We start from the raw sequence: 20,120 nt of genomic DNA on the forward strand, positions 1-20,120 counted from the left end.
TAATACAGGCTAGGAAGCCTGTTACCAGAAAAATTTACCATAAGATATGGCGTAAATATTTATATTGGTGCGAATCCAAGAGTTACTCATGGAGTAAGGTTAGGATTCCTAGGATATTGTCCTTTCTACAAGCGGGTTTAGAAAAGGGCTTATCTGCTAGTTCGTTAAAGGGACAGATTTCTGCTCTGTCTATTCTTCTACACAAACGTCTGGCTGAAGTTCCAGACGTTCAGGCTTTAACTAGGATTAAGCCTGTGTTTAAGACTGTTGCTCCGCCGTGGAGCTTAAACTTAGTTCTTAATGTTCTTCAAGGCGTTCCATTTGAACCCCTTCATTCCATTGATATCAAGCTGTTATCCTGGAAGGTTTTGTTTTTGATGGCTATTTCCTCGGCTCGAAGAGTCTCTGAGTTATCTGCCTTACATTGTGATTCTCCTTATCTGATTTTTCATTCAGACAAGGTAGTTCTGCGTATTAAACCTGGGTTCTTACCTAAGGTAGTTACTAACAGGAATATCAATCAAGAGATTGTTGTTCCATCACTGTGTCCTAACCCTTCTTCAAAGAAGGAACGACTTTTGCATAATTTGGACGTAGTCCGTGCCCTGAAGTTCTATTTGCAGGCAACTAAAGATTTTCGTCAAACTTCTTCCCTGTTTGTCGTTTACTCTGGACAGAGAAGAGGTCAAAAGGCTTTGGCTACCTCTCTCTCTTTTTGGCTTCGTAGCATAATACGTTTAGCCTATGAGACTGCTGGACAGCAGCCTCCTGAAAGGATTACAGCTCATTCTACTAGAGCTGTGGCTTCCACCTGGGCCTTTAAAAATGAGGCCTCTGTTGAACAGATTTGCAAGGCTGCGACTTGGTCTTCGCTTCACACCTTTTCAAAATTTTACAAATTTGACACTTTTGCTTCTTCGGAGGCTATTTTTGGGAGAAAGGTACTTCAGGCAGTGGTTCCTTCTGTTTAATGTTCCTGCCTTGTCCCTCCCTTCATCCGTGTACTTTAGCTTTGGTATTGGTATTCCATAAGTAATGGATGACCCGTGGACTGACTACACTTAACAAGAGAAAACATAATTTATGCTTACCTGATAAATTTATTTCTCTTGTAGTGTAGTCAGTCCACGGCCTGCCCTGTCTTTATGGCAGGCCTAAATTTTTATTAAACTCCAGTCACCACTGCACCCTATGGTTTCTCCTTTCTCGTCTGCTTTGGTCGAATGACTGAATATGACATGTGAGGGGAGGAGCTATGTAGCAGCTCTGCTGGGTGATCCTCTTGCAGCTTCCTGTTAGGAAGAGATATATTCCATAAGTAATGGATGACCCGTGGACTGACTACACTACAAGAGAAATAAATTTATCAGGTTTTTTGCGGTGTTTGTGTTTAACTGTAATTTCCCTCTTACTCATTTACTGTACCCACACATATTATATACCGTTTTTCTCGCCATTAAATGGGCTTTCTAAAGATACCATTATTTTCATCATATCTTATAATTTACTATAAAAAAATTATAAAATATGAGGAAAAAATGGAAAAAAAACGCAGTTTTTCTAACTTTGACCCCAAAATCTGTTACACATCTACAACCACCAAAAAACACCCATGCTAAATAGTTTCTAAATTTTGTCCTGAGTTTAGAAATACCCAATGTTTACATGTTCTTTGCTTTTTATGCAATAAATACAATTAGCACTTTGCTATTTCCAAATCACTTTTTTTCAAAATTAGCGCTAGTTACATTGGGACACTGATATCTTTCTGTAATCCCTGAATATCCCTTGACATGTATATATATTTTTTTAGAAGACATCCCAAAGTATTGATCTAGGCCCATTTTGGTATATTTCATGCCACCATTTCACTACAAAATGCGATCAAATAAAAAAAAATGTTCACTTTTTCACAAATGTGTTCACAAACTTTAGGTTTCTCATTGAAATTATTTACAAACAACTTGTGCAATTATGGCATACATGGTTGTAAATGGTTCTCTGGGATCCCCTTTCTTCAAAAATAGCAGACATATATGGCTTTGGCATCGCTTTTTGGTATTTAGAAGGCCTCTAAATGCCGCTGCGCACCACACGTGTATTATGCCCAGCAGTGAAGGGGTTAATTAGGGAGCAAATTAGGGAGCTTGTAGTTTTAATTTTAGCTTTAGTGTAGTGTAGTAGACAACCCAAAGTATTGATCTAGGCCCATTTTGGTATATTTCATGCTACAATTTCACCGCCAAATGCGAACAAATAAAAATAAAACGTAAAATTTTCCCAATTTTAGGTTTCTCACTAAAACTATTTACAAACAGCTTGTGCAATTATGGCATAAATGGTTGTAAAAGCTTCTCTGGGATCCCCTTTGTTCAGAAATAGCAGACATATTTGGCTTTGGCTTTGCTTTTTGGTAATTTGAAGGCAGCTAAATGCCGCTGCGCACCATACGTGTATAATGCCCAGCAGTGAAGGGGTTAATTAGGGAGCTTTTAGGGAGCTTGCAGGGTTAATTTTAGCTTTAGTGTAGGTATCAACCTCCCACATGACACATCACACCCCCAGATTCCTCCCAAACAGCTCTCTTCCCTCCCCCACCTCACAATTGTCCCCGCCATCTTAAGTACTGGCAGTAAGTCTGCCAGTACTAAAATAAGAGTTTTTTGGGGGATTTTTTTTTTTTTAAATAATAATTCTGTTCTGTAGTATCCTCCCTTAGCCCCCAACCTCCCTGATCCCCCCCCCCCCCCCAAACAGCTCTCTAACCCCCCTCTCTCTGCCTTATTGCGCCATATTGGGTACTGGCAGCTGTCTGCCAGTACCCAGTTTGAAATCAAATATGGTTTTTATTATTATTTTATTTTAAAAATACTATTTTCTGTAGGGTACGTCCTTGGTCGTTAACTGCATTTTTTTGCAGGACGTACCCCATACGTCGTTGGTCGTTAAGGGGTTAATCTAATGATCTAGTTGCCTCTCTAGTAATGGTGAAAGATTCCAGTAAGTCACGTTGGGGGATTATCATCAGCAAGAATTCTAGACCAGTAAAGTAAGGTCTACAAAATAACATATACTCCTATATTTGTTACCCTCACATGCTAGACCTTCTAAATGTTTTTTTTTAATATTATTGATAAATTTAAAATAATTTCATAACATCTTTAAGTTTATTTTTTAAACTAAACAGTTGTGTGTTTTAAACATTTTAATAATTAAAGCTAAATAGTTACACTATTTATTCTTTTTTAATATAGAAACAAAAAAAAATTGGGGGTGTAGCAATTTTTTTAAAGTTCCCCTTTTTATGATCAATTTCATAAAAGGATAATACTATAAGTAATTTTAGTTTGTATTCAATGTAGGCTGACAAAGTTCTTGGAAATTTGATTGACATGTGGGTGGATCGAATGGACAATATTACCCAACCAGAAAGGAGAAAGTTATCAGCGTTAGCCATGATTTCTCTCCTACCTTCTGTTAATAGGTAAGACATAAATATTTGCTGACCTATACGAATGTGCTAGTTCTTAAAATTATTTTAATATAGAATTTTTTATTTTAGAATTATCATGTTGAAGCCTGTATAGAACTGACATAAGTTCATTACACCAGATGGATTATCATACTCCTAATTTATAATTTACATTTTCACTTCTTTAGTTCCTTATATTCAACAGGTAATACACATTTGTTCAGCCTTTGTAATACTTTGTATATCTTAGCTGTCAAATTATTTTATTAGTCATTAATGATGAGCACTGATTCCTTACACGTGTTAGCTCTGTCGTCATGTAAATGTCCCACCTCTATAATTAGTTTTCAGGTTAAACAAATGGCTCTTTCAACTTGACAGTCTTTGCCTCTCTTTTTTTTCATACCTTTGTGTGTGGTTGCCAAGTAGTGGGACCAACTAGACAGTGGGAAATATGTATTTTCTGTTTTGTATTCATTCTTCTAGTGATAGTTACACGTTTATAAGTTTTGAAGAACACATAAAGTGTAATTTTCTTCATAAATGAAAAGTTCACAGCTGTTTTTATTACTTTTGGGAATTCAGAACCTGGCCACCAGGAGGAGGCAAAGACATCCCAGCCAAAGGCTTAAATACCTCCCCCACTTCTTTCATCCCCCAGTCATTCTGTGCCTTTCGTCCCAGGAGGTTGGCATAGAAGTGTCAGAAGTTTTCGATAGTCTTTTATGGAGGATAATACTCTTCGGCATGGGACTGGATTTTTAAGTAGTCCGGTCAGCCTCTTAGTGAGAGCATGGATGAAAGGGAGATGCAGGGAGAGAGTTTCTGCGAAACCATCCTGACTCATATTGACAGCTCCAAAAGCAATCAGCGTTGACGAGTTTCGCTGCCTGCTTATTTCTCTCAAGTCCATGGCAGAAGCAACGCTACTATCTGTCACACTCGAAGGGCCATGTTCCTGTTCCACGGCGTAGATTCCGGTAAGATCGTTTAATTTTACTTTTATCGTGGATGGATTGTAATTACAACTGTTTATCAGAGAGGGGCTACAACCTTTCAGGGATAGCTTTAACATAGGGTTTAAGTGTGGCTCCTTTTTGTATCTACAAATCAAGGGTTAATATCTCCTGAAGGGGGGTTATTGAACAGGGGGGTTTATAATCATGTTTGTTATGTGATTTTGTCTGCTACTGTGTAGTGTTGCTTCGGCTCATGGCTATTTGGGAACATAACGGCCTATGTCTAGTGACGCAGCCTTTACGGTCGGGCGCGCTTTTGCATGGACTGCACGGTTTACCTTGTGACCGGGCAGGCCACATTTTGGCTCTCCATCTCCACATTACTGACCATGTGGTGACGGAGATATCCTGGTCCGATGGTGTCTGGTTCCCTGGAGGTGGTGAGTGCCCCAGCCATTGGGGGTGTAAGGTGCCGTTGAGATTTTTCTTATTGGTCCATTATTCTGATTTTTTGGAGACGGATGTCTCTGATTCAGACTCTACTTCTTGTGAAGAATTGGCCCAGGTGATACATGCCCATCAGTTATGTTCCGAATGCTTTAGAGTGCCCTGTTCTTCGGGATCAGGGAATTATGTGCCCACTGAGCCATCCGCCTCTGGGGATTCTATTTCCCATGAGGCGAGTTCCCTACCACTAACTCTTACTACGCATGCAGGTAACCCAAACACTACTTATCCTTCTACGGAGTGTGGCCTGTTCCCACCGGAGGTTATGACACGGTTCCACTTGGCCATATCTTTGGCCCTGACGCATCCACACCTCCCGGGAGTGTGCTTACGATATTGTCCGTGTTCCGTTAACCGGAACTCGTCAGGTGTGGGATCGTCTGGTCCAGTTCAGCCCTCCGGGGGAGCGACTGCCCCTGAGGCCTCGGGGTCAACCTTCGGGGGCCGGTTCAGACACGTGGCGCCTTTTTATGTCCGGCTGGTCCGGTGAGGGCGTCTAGTGATCACAATATGATTTGTGTTGTTTACTTGTTTTATTTTACAATCTTCAACTAGCATCCTGAGAAGACTTGATAGTCCGTGGTTGCTTAGGGACATGGGGGATTGGTTCAGTCCTCATTCGGCTTTCAATCTAGTGGCCGAGACTCCGTTAAGAGCCTCAGCGACATGCTCAGTCGTTTCCGGTTTTTCCAGGAACTAGAGTGTTCCTTCCTGTTGTGGTTTGGAGGATTTAGGTCCTTTATACTGCCGTTCTTATGGTTTTGCCTTTCATGGTCTCTTTGTAAGTGTCCTTTTAGGACTTGTTCCTTTTAGAGGTTCTCTTCCTTTGGGTCGAGACTTTCTGGACTTCGTCCGGTTTTTCTGGCAGCTTTGGCCGCTTAATTAGGAAGTGAAGGCCATGAGGCTCTGTCTTCCGTCGGGAGTTAGTTGTCTCCATATCAGGGGGCGATAGGAGGTGTTGTCTCTTTTTTCAAACTTTTTGCTTAGGGGATATTTTTCTGCCTGGGTTCGGGATGCTTTGCATTCTTCTCTCTTTGGTGTGGTCCTCTGGAACGTTAATCTGAAAGGATTATGGAAACTAGCCTTTCTTTTCTACTCTTTCTTTCGGGGGACTCTGTTCTCGTTCTGATTTCTTTTAGTGTTGCCCTTGGGGCCTTTGGGCTCTAGAGAAATTTGGGGGGGGGGTGTTGACCTCCGGCTAAGGGTGTTCTCTTCCCTTTGGGCTGGGATTTAAGAGTGAGTCCTGTACCCGTTCTCCAGGTTCCCCGGTGAGGTCTGATTGCTTCAGACGGGGTATTTTGTGTTCCCTGGGGGTGTCGTTCGTTCTAGGGCGATTCTGGGTCCCAGGTCCAGGGTTCTTGTCTTGGATCCTTCTTGGAGTTTCGAGACTTATGATCCTGTGGAAGGTTTGGGACGACCCAGTTTTTTCAGGGACCCTATGTTGCGACATTGGGGCTAGCTCTTTGGGCTTGCAAGCAGGAAAGCCAGAGTTCACATCCACCTTCAGGTACTTGTTATAAACTTTAAGGCCTGACTTGTCCTTTGGACGGAGTGTGCTCCTCTTCATGGGGAATTTTTTCTCTGTTGGGTCAACAGTGGTGTCTGGATGATTTTTTCATTTGTTCCGTGTTTTGATCATACTATGGCTTCATGTCTTGTGGACATGTATGTTGTTCTTATCTGTGCCCTTCTCTTTTGAGGGTATAGTTTTTCTTTATGAGCTGGGGTTTCCTCTCTCTGGAGTGTCATTGTCCTGCCCTGTGTGTAGGAGGTTGGATCAGGTGGCTTATTTCTGTAAGGGGCAGCATCTGCTTCTCTGTGGGCTCTGTTCCACCTGTTGGAAATTGATCTCTCTACGTAGAGACTGTCTAATAGAATTGTGACAGGTCTTCCTACGGATCTATTGCATTTTTCTCTGTTGGCACCCAAGCTCTGTTGGGGTGGGTGAGTCCCCCCTTTTTCTTTCTATTCCCTGAGGGCTTGTGGTTGGGGTCTTTCGCTTGGGCTGGTCCGGTGTTGAAGCATGATCTGAGATCTGTTGCTCTACTAATTCGTCCTCGGAGCATTCGAGGTACGGTAAGCCTCTTTGAGGTTTCTCCTTTTTCCACGTTCAAGATAGCCTGCGATATTATCTGCTGGTTAGGAGATTCTTAGCAATCTGAAGGATCCTATCTTTAGCTGCTTTCTACTTGCCCTGCAAGTATTTAAGTTTCAGGGTCATTTTTAGATGACTGTAGTGTGCAGTGTTTTTGCTTCAGACCTATCTGAGCTTGCTGCACAAGGTTTTGTTTATAAATATTTCGGTATTCTAAGCTACCTTTTTGGGACCTTCGTCTTCAGTTGCTTTTTAGAGTGCGGTTGCACTGTGTTAGGGGAAGATCCTCTCTCTGTTTCAGACTCCCAGCTTTATCCCGTGGTTTCTGTATTTCTTGGGTCTGGGCGTTGCCTCCCCTTGTTTCTATCTCTTAGCCTGACCCGGTTTCTCAGGTTTTTTTGCTCTGTGTTTTTATCTAAGACTTGTCGTGCCCCTTTTAGTTGTTTTTTTTTCTGTAGTTTCTTTTGCTAGCTGGACAGCTAGCTCAGCATACTAATGCACTGTGGCTACTCTGCACTGAGGGTTGCAAGTTCGATCCACGGCAAGGTCTACTCAGCCTTTCTCCTTTCAAGGTTGATAAGATGAGCAGCGCCTTGAGTCCCTTAAGGGGGATTAGCCGCGCTTTACAAGTACAATCATGTTTTCTCTGTGTCTTTTCTTCTTTGTGGAAGAATACTGTAGCTTGTTCCCTTTCTTTAGTAAGAGGTGTGTTGTTTGGAGACCGACTGCTGGGTGACGGCGTCTCCTGGAGGCTGTTGACTCAGTCGAGTCTAGTTCCTGCGGTCTCTAGCAACGCTTGTGGACTATCTGCGGGTCAGTGTCCTTGGGCTTTTTCCTTTTTTTCAAAGTTGTTCTCGGCTTCGGACGAAGCAGGATTTTGTTGGGTAGGGGTTTTCAGGCCTGGGGCCCTCAGAATGGGGCTGCCTCTTGTACCCTCCTGTTTTTGCATTCAGTGTCCTCTATAGCTTGGATATTGTTTTCCCAAAAGTAATGAATGCAGCTGTGGACTCTTTCCATTTATGAAGAAAAACTTAAATTATGCTTACCTGATAATTTTCCTTTCTCCAGATGGAAAGAGTCCACAGCTCCCCTCCCGTATTTTTTCTGTGGGGTGTCTGTATTTTTGTTCTTCTGGCACCTTTTCACCCTGATATTTCTTCTACTGTTCCTTTTAACCCCAGCAGAATGACTGGGGGATGAGGGAAGTGGGAGGAGTATTTAAGCCTTTGGCTTGGATGTCTTTGCCTCCTCCTGGTGGCCAGGTTCTGAATTCCTAAAAGTAATGAATGTGGACTCTTTCCATCTGATGAAACGAAAATTATCAGGTAAGCATAATTTTTCTTTTTTCTGCATGTTGTTAGCCAGTGAGTCCTGTATGATAATCTAACTTGTTTTTTTTTGGCTAGTGTATTGCAGTTCCTAGCAAAAATACCACTGTTTAACTAGAATCAACAAAAAAAGGGTTCCTTACAAAATGTTTCAGGTGCAAGATGCTTTCCTTTTTAGATGGTTGTATTGCCCTAATGATTATTTTAACCATTTTTATTCATGTCCTTTCAAGCCTGCCCTTTTGGTTACATTTGAATATTACTTGTAGTTTTCTTTCATGTAATTAGCAAGAGTCCATGAGCTAGTGACGTATGGGATATACATTCCTACCAGGAGGGGCAAAGTTTCCCAAACCTCAAAATGCCTATAAATACACCCCTCACCACACCCACAAATCAGTTTTACAAACTTTGCCTCCCATGGAGGTGGTGAAGTAAGTTTGTGCTAGATTCTACGTTGATATGCGCTTCGCAGCAGGCTGGAGCCCGGTTTTCCTCTCAGTGTGCAGTGAATGTCAGAGGGATGTGAAGAGAGTATTGCCTATTCGAATTCAATGATCTCCTTCTACGGGGTCTATTTCATAGGTTCTCTGTTATCGGTCGTAGAGATTAATCTCTTACCTCCCTTTTCAGATCGACGATATACTCTTATATATACCATTACCTCTACTGATTCTCGTTTCAGTACTGGTTTGGCTTTCTACTACATGTAGATGAGTGTCCTGGGGTAAGTAAGTCTTATTTTCTGTGACACTCTAAGCTATGGTTGGGCATTTTTATATAAAGTTCTAAATATATGTGTTTAAACATTTATTTGCCTTGATTCAGGATGTTCAATGTTCCTTATTTCAGACAGTCAGTTTCATATTTGGGATAATGCATATGAATCAATAATTTTTTTCTTACCTTAAAATTTGACTTTTTTCCTGTGGGCTGTTAGGCTCGCGGGGGCTGAAAATGCTTCATTTTATTGCGTCATTCTTGACGCGGACTTTCTTGGCGCAAAAATTTTCTTGTCATTTCCGGCGTCATACGTGTCGCCGGAAGTTGCGTCATTTTTTTTACGTTTTTTGCGCCAAGAAATGTCGGCGTTACCGGATGTGGCGTCATTTTTGGCGCCAAAAGCATTTAGGCGCCAAATAATGTGGGCGGCTTTTTTGGCGCTAAAAAATTTGAGCGTCATTGTTGTCTCCACAATATTTAAGTCTCATTGTTTATTGCTTCTGGTTGCTAGAAGCTTGTTCATTGGCATTTTTTTCCCATTCTTGAAACTGTCATTTAAGGAATTTGATCAATTTTGCTTTATATGTTGTTTTTTCTATTACATATTGCAAGATGTCTCAGATTGACCCTGAATCAGAAGCCACTTCTGGAAAAACGCTTAACTGAGTTTCAGTTCTACCAAAGCTAAGTTCATTTAGTTTAAATGTTATAAATGTTTATCTTTAGCTATAGTTTGTAATAAGTTATTATGATATACTTTTACATGCAGAATCCATTAGTATTTATGCTTTATATATTGCCATTCTTACATCTTATGTACAAGAAATATTTAGAAGATTTATAAGAAATATTTTTCTGATTCTATTTTAAAGGCTTTGTCTGACTTTGTGCCTTCTAATAAAATTTTTAGGTCTTTTTCACTTCTTTTTTAATTATTGAAGTTTCAAATAACCAACAACATACTGAGTTATCCTTCTCTGATGATGTTTTTTTCTCTTTCAGAAATTCTCTTCATCAGATATTGACACTAACAAATCTACTTTTTTATTATTTTTTTATTATTAAAGTACATTTGTTCTTTGTTGAAAAGGTGTTGATTATTTTGGATATTAAGGTAACTAGTTCTTTAAGACTAGCTGACACTATTTCTGCCTATTTATTCTTCTGTGTTTTCAGAGGTTTTCTTTCCAATTCCCCATACTAGGGAATGGAATAGGCTGAGAATTTTCTTTTATTCCTTCTTCAAAGGTTTTAAACTATATTCTTTGCCAGCAGTTAAATTCAATTTGGAGGGTTCTCCAATTTATTGGGGCTATCTCTACTCCTACTAATTATGCTATTGTTTCTATAGCAAAATAGTATTTATTTTCCTTTAGATAGTTGTATCTTATTTATGGAAAATTATTTAGTTTCAGGTACTTGGTCCTGTGATTTATTTGGATATTGCAATTGCTTCATTTTTTCTGTTTACTTTAAGATCAAGTATCAGATTATGATTTATTTTAGCATTGTTAAAGGGACAACATTTTCTAGACTAGGTGCTGTTGCATTTGTCTTGTTGTTTTGCATTTATTGATTATGCAAGTCCACTGTATTGACTGGCCCTTTAAACTGGACTATCATGCTAATAATTACATTTGTGTCTTCATTTTATTGAATATTTTCGCAAATGAGGGTTAATCTATGTCTTTAGCTATTTTAGCTAGAAGAATTTTGTGATTTTTAAAAAATCCATATTTCTTTTGTTCTAAGATAATCAATTATTTGTTTTATAATTGGATTAAATTCTTAACTGTTACTCTGGGCTTCAAATTGAGTTCTAAGACTAAAACTTTAAGCTTATACTAGTTTGGTTGTTCTTATTAAGGAACAAATTCCTGAGTTCTTTCCCGAGTAACATGTTTATAATTGGAAATTTTTCAGTTCGAAATCAGCTCCCTAATATTGCGATGTACATGCCGTATTCCAGCTTGGCTGGTAAGGGGCAGGTTAAGACTTCTTTGAAATTTATTTGGTTCTATTTGGTCCAAATTTCTTTGATTTTATTCCAGTAAGGCTAACACTTTCTTTAAGTGTGTTTCTGTCCTATATGTTTTGGGTACTGTTGAAGCATGGCTGGGCACCCATGGGGTTCAAGCGCTGCTCAGACCTGGAATCTTCTGGGGTATTTCTTCCAGATCCTCTTTTAGGAACTGGGTTTTGGAGTTTTATTCAAACTATTCTGCCTTTTTATGGTCATTGATAGCATTATTTGTTTTCATTAGATACAATAAATGCATATTTTCATTTTTCTGTTTTCATTCAGATTATTTTCTGAGGATGCGGAATCTCATATGATTCACTTTGCTCTTCAGGACATAGTTAGAGGATCTTTTTTTCAAAAGCTCTTGATTCCTCACGCAACGGTCACCTTTTTTAGGTTTCCAGATAGTTTATGTCACTGTCTTTGTCTCTATCAGACAAGGGACAATTTTATTGGGTTCCGTCTGTCGGTACCTTTAGTCTCTATTATTTCCTTCAGTTGCTATATATGCATAGAAGTTTTAGGTCTTATGGCCACAGCATTGGATTTAATTCCCTTTGCTCATTTTCAATAGAAAGAACCTTTCCAGTCTTTTATGAGTGTTGTTTCTTCAAGAACATGGTTGGAGGATCAATTTACCAAAAAGTTCGTTGATTCCTCAGACAAGGGTAACCTTTTTAGGTTTCCAGATAGATTCAGTGTCCATGACTCTGTCTCTGACGGACAAGAGACGTCTGAAATTGGTTTCAGCTTGTCGAAACCTTCAGTCTCAATCATTCCCTTCGGTAGCCTTATGCATGGAAATTCTAGGTCTTATGACTGCTGCATTGGACGCGATCCCCTTTGCTCGTTTTCACATGCGACCTATTCAGCTCTGTATGCTGAACCAGTGGTGCAGGGATTATTCAAAGATATCTCAATTAATATCTTTAAAACCGATTGTTCGACACCCTCTGACGTGGTGGACAGACCACCATCGTTTAGTTCAGGGGGCTTCTTTTGTTCTTCCAACCTGGACTGTGATCTCAACAGATGCAAGTCTGACAGGTTGGGGAGCTGTATGGGGGTTTCTGACAGCACAAGGGATTTGGGAATCTCAGGAGGCGAGATGAACAATCAACATTTTGGAACTTTGCAATTTTTAGAGCTCTTCAGTCGTGGCCTCTTCTAAAGAGAGAGTCGTTCATTTGTTTCCAGACGGACAATGTCACAACCGTGGCATATGTCAATCATCAAGGAGGGACTCACAGTCCTCTGGCTATAAAAGAAGTATCTCGAATACTTGCATGGGTGGAATCCAGCTCCTGTCTAATTTCTGCGGTTCATATCCCAGGTATAGACAATTGGGAAGCGGATTATCTCAGTCGCCAAACGCTACATCCGGGCGAATGGTCTCTTCACCCAGAGGTATTTCTTCAGATTGTTCAAATATGGGGACTTCCAGAAATAGATCTGATGGCTTCTCATCTAAACAAGAAGCTTCCCAGGTATCTGTCCAGATCCAGGGATCCTCAGGCGGAAGCAGTGGATGCATTGTCACTTCCTTGGAAGTATCATCCTGCTTATATCTTTCCGCCTCTAGTTCTTCTTCCAAGAGTGATTTCCAAAATTCTAAAGGAGCGTTCGTTTATTCTGCTCGTGGCTCCAGCATGGCCTCACAGGTTTTGGTATGCGGATCTTGTCCGGATGTTTCCTTGCCAACCGTGGACTCTTCCGTTAAGACCAGACCTTCTATCGCAAGGTTCTTTTTTCCATCAGGATCTCAAATCCTTAAATTTGAAGGTATGGAGATTGAACGCTTGATTCTCAGTCATAGAGGTTTCTCTGACTCCGTAATTAATACTATGTTACAGGCTCGTAAATCTGTATCTAGGATGATATATTATCGAGTCTGGAAGACTTACATTTCTTGGTGTTTTTCTCATCTTTTTTCTTGGCATTCTTTTAGAATTCCTAGAATTTTACAGTTTCTTCAGGATGGTTTGGATAAAGGTTTGTCTGCAAGTTCCTTGAAAGGACAAATCTCTGCTCTTTCTGTTCTTTTTCACAGAAAGATTGCTAGTCTTCCTGATATTTATTGTTTTGTACAAGCTTTGGTTCGTATAAAACCTGTTATTAAGTCAATTTCTCCTCCTTGGAGTTTGAATTTGGTTCTAGGGGCTCTTCAAGCTCCTCCGTTTGAACCTATGCATTCGCTGGATATTAAATTACTTTCTTGGAAAGTTTTGTTTCTTTTGGCCATCTCTTCTGCTAGAAGAGTTTCTGAATTATCTGCTCTTTCTTGTGAGTCTCCTTTTCTGATTTTTCATCAGGATAAGGCGTTTTTGCGAAATTCATTTACATTTTTACCTAAGGTTGTGAATTCTAACAACATTAGTAGAGAAATTGTAGTTCCTTCATTGTGTCCTAATCCTAAGATCTCTAAGGAAAGATCGTTGCATTCTTTGGATGTAGTTAGAGCTTTGAAATATTATGTTGAAGCTACTAAGATTTCCAGAAGACTTCTAGTCTATTTGTTATCTTTTCTGGTTCAAGGGAAGGTCAGAAGGCTTCTGCCATTTCTTTGGCATCGTGGTTAAAGTCTTTGTTTCATCATGCTTATGTTGAGTCGGGTAGAACTCCGCCTCAAAGGATTACAGCTCATTCAACTAGGTCAGTCTCTACTTCCTGGGCATTTAGGAATGAAGCTTCGGTTGATCAGATTTGCAAAGCAGCAACTTGATCTTCTTTGCATACTTTTACTAAATTCTACCATTTTGATGTGTTTTCTTCCTCAGAAGCAGTCTTTGGTAGAAAAGTACTTCAGGCAGCTTTTTCAGTTTGATTCTTCTGCCTATATTTTCAATTATAAGATAGTGACTCTTGCGTGGAAGATCCACATCTTGGGTATTCATTATCCCATACGTCACTAGCTCATGGACTCTTGCTAATTAATTGAAAGAAAACATAATTTATGTAAGAACTTACCTGATAAATTCATTTCTTTCCTATTAGCAAGAGTCCATGAGGCCCTCCCTTTTTTGTGGTGGTTATGATTTTTTTGTATAAAGCACAATTATTCCAATTCCTTATTTTTTATGCTTTCGCACTTTTTTTCTTATCACCCCACTTCTTGGCTATTCGTTAAACTGATTTGTGGGTGTGGTGAGGGGTGTATTTATAGGCATTTTGAGGTTTGGGAAACTTTGCCCCTCCTGGTAGGAATGTATATCCCATACGTCACTATCTCATGGACTCTTGCTAATATGAAAGAAATGAATTTATCAGGTAAGTTCTTACATAAATTATGTTATTTTGCTCAATACATGTCTAATAAAATACAAACTTAGTAAAATAATTTCTCACACATCAGAGTTGGAGAGAGTGACAGAGTCCATGGTATAGAGAATTTGGGAAAGTGGGCTTTGGTCTCTACAGGAAGGCATTTATAGCTTTGTTATAAATCTTCTAGAGTAACTTGAGCTGACTTTCTCTAGCTTTCACTGAATAATAACAGGAATTAATTGTATTACCTCTGCTCAATAGAGGACAGAATACAACTTGAGGACTTAAGTTGTTAACATGTCAGCTCCCTCATTCCCCTGAGGGAAGTGGCTACACTGAGAAAAGTGCTCATTTTGCAAGCAAACAAGTAGGTTGCTGTTTTTTTAACACAATCTTGTAATGTTTACTTTGATTTAACAATTTTTTTTTACTAAAGGAGCTCTGCTTCATCTTCCTTTTACATTTACGACGGAAAGGCTGTGCCATGACACCCAGGGTTTCTGGTAAAAATGCATTCCTAGTGTAGTGTTTTTTTCATGTTTGTTCAAAGTGATTTTAATATCTGTAAACCTTTAACTCGTAAATTTTGTGAAATCTTTTCAGTATTTAGATTGGCTATAAATGAGGCTGCTGAACCATTGACTTACAGGTATTACTGTATTAAGCTGTATAGAATAAAATATCATTCACATCTCAGAATATAATAGAACATGCATTGCAGTTTGTTAGATATCTTTTGTTGTATTGCATCATTTTTATTTTTCTCCGCATTTAACTCCACATTGGTATATAATATGAGATGCAGCCATACCTAGTGACAGGCTAAATAGTCGACAGTCATTGGAAATGTGATCAGCAGCAGGAGTTGCCCTGGTGTGTGTAATTACTTCTTGATATATGCAGGTTTATAGATATATTTAGGTAATAACACAGGTGCAGACCACTCAGGCGTTTAGAAGCTCTATGCATTTTCATATATGCATAAACAGATATGTAATCTTGGAAAACAGGAAGGTAAACAAGTCTTCAGTTACCAGTGGGAAAGAAGCAAAATCACTAATAATAAGCACATTCAAGCAAGAAAGCATATGTATGTATAAAAATAACCAGCAAGCAAGTAAATGTCAGCAAAATAGATACAATTAAGAATAAAGTAGCTGGCAAATTTAGTACTAAAACATCTTTTTTTTTTTTTTTTTTTCTTTTTGTAAATATGGAAAAACAGTCAAACATACTAAAGAGGCATAAAAATAAGAGAATCTATGTCTGTTTTTCTTTATAGAATTCTTACTTGCATAAATGAAGCTTAAAGGGACATTTACTGTAAATGTTCTTAAACTTTACATTATTTACAAATTACTCCTTTACCTTTATTTTGTTATGCCATTATTTTGACTGTTAGGAGAACAAGTTCAGGGGTAGGAAGAGGGCTACTTGCCAGACTGGAACACTGGCAATAGTCATCTGACATCTATCACACAATCCAGGAGTGTGGAGGTACACAGAAGCTATTTTGTGCTGGGAGCAATTAGGTCAAAATATGCTGCATGATTCAGTGTGCATCAAATAGAAACGCTAAACATGGCACTAATCTTGATGCTGGTGCTACAGATGGTACATGGAAGGGGTGCATATTTTGACTCAGGGACTTATAAACTGTTTGTCAGACTCAGTACTTGGTTATTCTTTTGAGATTATCTGATTTTGGTACCACGGAAGGTGAGCGCGGTATAGCAGCGTCCGGAACCGGCAAATATGACTGAAGTCCTCCAGAGTAAACTACTGGCAGAGAGCCGTAGCCTGCGATAGACTCCAAATCGCTAGTAGGCAACAAAGCAACAAAGTGAGTGGCAGGCTCTGCATAGACCAGACAAGCGCTCCAAAAGAGGATAAAAGAACCTTTAATGAAAAATTGTTAAAAATACATGAGAGGCTGTACACAGATACAGGGGGGGAACAAAGCAAACAAGCCTGACGCGTTTCGCGCCCCCTAGTGGCGCTTATTCATAGGCTATGGCACCAAGTGAGAGATACCTATTTAAAGGGAAAACATTAACCCTTTAAGTGCAAAACATAATTAAAAACAAGAAAATGTTAAAAACATTCACAAATTGACAATGGGATTACTTATACAAAGAAAATATACAGGATAAGATTAACCAACACAGAAGGTGGAGGTTTGAGACTGCCTAACAACAATATTTAATAAAGGAATATTTTATTGTTAATATATGTAAGTATTCAATGAATACAACAGGGTTACTGGATTGAATATATTAATGAGCCAGGACCTAGAAAAACATTGAAGGCTATTATTTGGGGGAGATAAGAGATTGCAAATACAAAAAACCTATTCTCTATAGTGAGATAAAAAAGAAGAAAAATAATAATAGATGCTTGTATATAGCCAAATGCTAAGTCAGTTGTCTATGAGATAATTAATATTGCATGCTTTATTCATACCTTGGGGTTGGCAAGTTTTTAATTTTATGATCCAAAATATTTCTTTCTTATCTAATATTTGTTGTCTATTGCCCCCCCTAATAGGTACTCTAGCAATATCAATGATTTGAACCGAAATATCTGCCAGATGAGTGAAATGCAGACTATTAAAATGACTAGCTACTGCTGAGTCCTTAGAATAGTATTTGACATCTCTTACATGTTCACCATATCTGGTTCTGACTTCACGTGAGGTTTTACCTACATATTGGCATTTGCAAATATTGCAGGTCAGGAGATAGATGGCAAATTTAGTTTTGCAATTGGCATAAAAATCTATAGCATATTGTTTATTATCTACAGTAGAAGAAAAATGTTTACCTCTAATAAGATTAGGGCAGGTCATGCAATCCCTACTCCCGCATTTGAAAAGGCCCTTTTTGGATAACCAATCAGCTGAACAAACACTCTTCATGTCAGAGACCAAACTGGGAGCAAGAACCTTCCCTAATGTCCTGGGTTTTTTAGAAACATACCTAAAGTTTTTTACGTATGGTTTCAGAACATCATCCCCTAATAAAACATGTGAACGTTTTTTTAGAATTTTCACTACTGCATCATAATGCACAGAATATTCTGTAGTGAAAACAATAGTGTCATTATTGGTTAGCTTGGGTTTGTTCTCAGTATTAGCTAGTTTATTATAAGATTTAACTGCAAGCCTGCATTGCTCAAATCTGTTGGAATTATATCCTCTCCTAATTAGCCTTTCTTTTAAAAAGAAAGGCTAATTAGGAGAGGATATAATTCCAACAGACTTGAGCAATGCAGGATCTGGTGCAGATGCCCAGGTGGCCTCTTCCTCTGTGTCACAACCTTCTTTCTCAGGGCTTTTTTTTTCATCATGTTCTCAAATTTCTCAGCTTGATTGCTTAGAGGGTTTTTTTTTCTCCCTGTTAACCAGACTTTGATTCAGGCCCATTTTCCTGTGACAAGGAAGGTTTTTCATAGAGTTGGAATGCCTTTATGTATTGATGTGTGAAGTATGGTTTTAGCTGGCACTGTTTTACAATTCCTTGAATTCTTCAGTTTCTTCCGGATAGTTTGAGTAAGGTTTTATCCGACAGTTTTGTAAAGGGTTAGATTTATGCTTTTTCTCTTATGCTTTGTTTCTCAAGAAGATTGCTATGATTCCTGACGTTCAGAAACTTTAATCAGGAACAGTTCAAGCCATTGGTAATTTCTCCTTTTTGGAACCTTTAATTTGGTTTTAAGAATGTTGCAGGTTGCTCTTTTTTAACCTATGCACTATATGGATACTTAGCTTTTGCCTTGGAATGTTTTGTTTCTTTGAGCTATTCCTGCTGTTTCTAAATTGTCTCCTCTTTCTTATGGGCCTCCTTGTCTTGTTTGCCATCAAGATAAGGCAGTTTTGAGAGCTACTTTGATTTGTTGCCTTAAAGTTATTAAAAATTACTTGTTCTATCTGAACCACGAAAGTTTCGTTTTGACTTTGCTGTCACTTTAACGAATAATGAGGTGTAATCTTTTCACTGTATATTAATATATATTATATGAAAAAAGTGTAACTCTTACACCATGAGATCCTTCCATTTTTGCTAGATTTTAATTATATTTTTCTGCCGGCAGTTGTAGTTTTTCCCTGCTACTTTTTTTTTCTTGCTATTGTCCTTTCCTACCTTTCCTCTTCTCCTAGCTTGGCTGTACGTCAGACTAGTTTACCAGTGAATTGAGGGGGCACTCCAAGGGCACTTGGAGTTTTGGGAATCTTTGCCTTCTCCTAGTGGCTAGAAATAGAATTCCCAGGAGTAATGGCTTGTGAACTATTACCAGCATGAAAGAAATTAGTTTATCAGGTAAGCATAAATTACATTTTTATCTAGCAGGTCTTCTTATAAATAGATAGATGTGTGTGTGAGCTTCTCAGTGAATACCTATAGGACTTAAATATGGGTTAGCATCTAAAAATAATCCACAGGGGTGGAAAATAACTGAACAAAATATGTTAATATACATAGAAAATAAAATATTACACCTCATTATTTGTTAAAGGGACAGTAATAGTCAAAACTAAACTTTCATGATTCTGATAGAACATGCAATTTTAAACAACTTTAAAATGTACTTATATTATGTAATTTGCTCAGTTCTCTTGTTATACTTTGTTCAAAACCATATCTAAATAGACTCAATACTGGAAGCTAGCGACTGATTGGTGGTTGCCCATATATGTCTCTTTTCTTTTACAAGATATGACGAGTCCACAGATTTCATCCTTACTTATGGGATATCGCCTCCTGGTCAGCAGGAGGAGACAAAGAGCTCCACAGCAGAGCTGCATAAATAGCTCCTCCCTTCCCCCCAACCCAGTCATTCTCTTTGCCTGTGTTAGTGATAGGAAGAGGTAATGTGAGGTGTTAGTTTAGATTCTTCAATCAAGAGTTTTTTATTTTCAAATGGTGCCAAAGTGTACTATTTTATTATAGAGCAGCCTCTGCAGTTATTGCCTCTTTGGCTATGGGAACTGGTGGGGTTTTTAACCTCGCTGCACCTCCCATTATGGTGCTGCTCTGAAGTGATGGTCTTAGAGAAACTTAACTAAGACCCCTATATCTTCACAGGACATCAGGAGGAAGAGTGGACCTCTTGACACTGTGAGTTATTATGCTGTTCCTCAGCATAGAGGTAAGTGCAGTCTCTTATTCTGGGGCTCTGCAGCTTATCTCAGATCTGACTGTACTCTACCTTTTTTCTCGATCTGGGCTTTATGTTGCTAATAGGCTGCCCTTTGTCAATATGCAGATTCTCATTAAGGTTTATCAGAACGAGAACCGACATATTATTTAGCTCCTACAGACATTCTAGTAAGGATAAGATATGCTAGAAGCGCTGGGGATATGATGGTGTTATACCATGTCATACAATGTTTTTACATTATATTGGGCATATCTCTGTTTAATGTTGTGAACATATCGCATAAGAGATGGCTGACGCTGAGGTTTTTGTGTAAACTCCGGTAAATGGCGGTTCACTGTGGTAAATTATGCAACGGAACTGCAGGGTTACGTTTACGCCCATGAAGGCGAGGCTTGATGTTTGCGCGCTTTCTGCGCAGTAAATCCTCTGTTGGGCTCCGGATGGTAGCGGTTCTTTCATGGACCCTAAGTTCGCTTGTTGTTACACCTTGCAAGCAATCTTAGGTGCGCCGCACGAGAGGGTCAGTGTCGAAGCACGTGGGGGCAGGTAGGAGCCGCAGCGGAGCTGCGGCGAGGTGACTATTCCTTTT

The 20,120-nt window shown here is 39.1% G+C and overlaps 1 protein-coding gene across 1 annotated transcript in view; it reads left to right on the forward strand.

Annotated features, from left to right (window-relative positions):
- The window catches only part of IPO11 (importin 11), a 950,863-nt gene that overhangs the window by 694,828 nt on the left and 235,915 nt on the right, over nt 1-20,120 (forward strand). The window contains exon 27 of the mRNA XM_053701321.1: nt 3,363-3,484. Coding sequence (XP_053557296.1) covers nt 3,363-3,484 — 122 coding nt within the window. The remainder of the gene's footprint in view (nt 1-3,362; nt 3,485-20,120) is intronic.

Source organism: Bombina bombina, chromosome 2, assembly GCF_027579735.1.
Source record: "Bombina bombina isolate aBomBom1 chromosome 2, aBomBom1.pri, whole genome shotgun sequence".
Classification (NCBI taxonomy): Eukaryota; Metazoa; Chordata; class Amphibia; order Anura; family Bombinatoridae; genus Bombina; species Bombina bombina.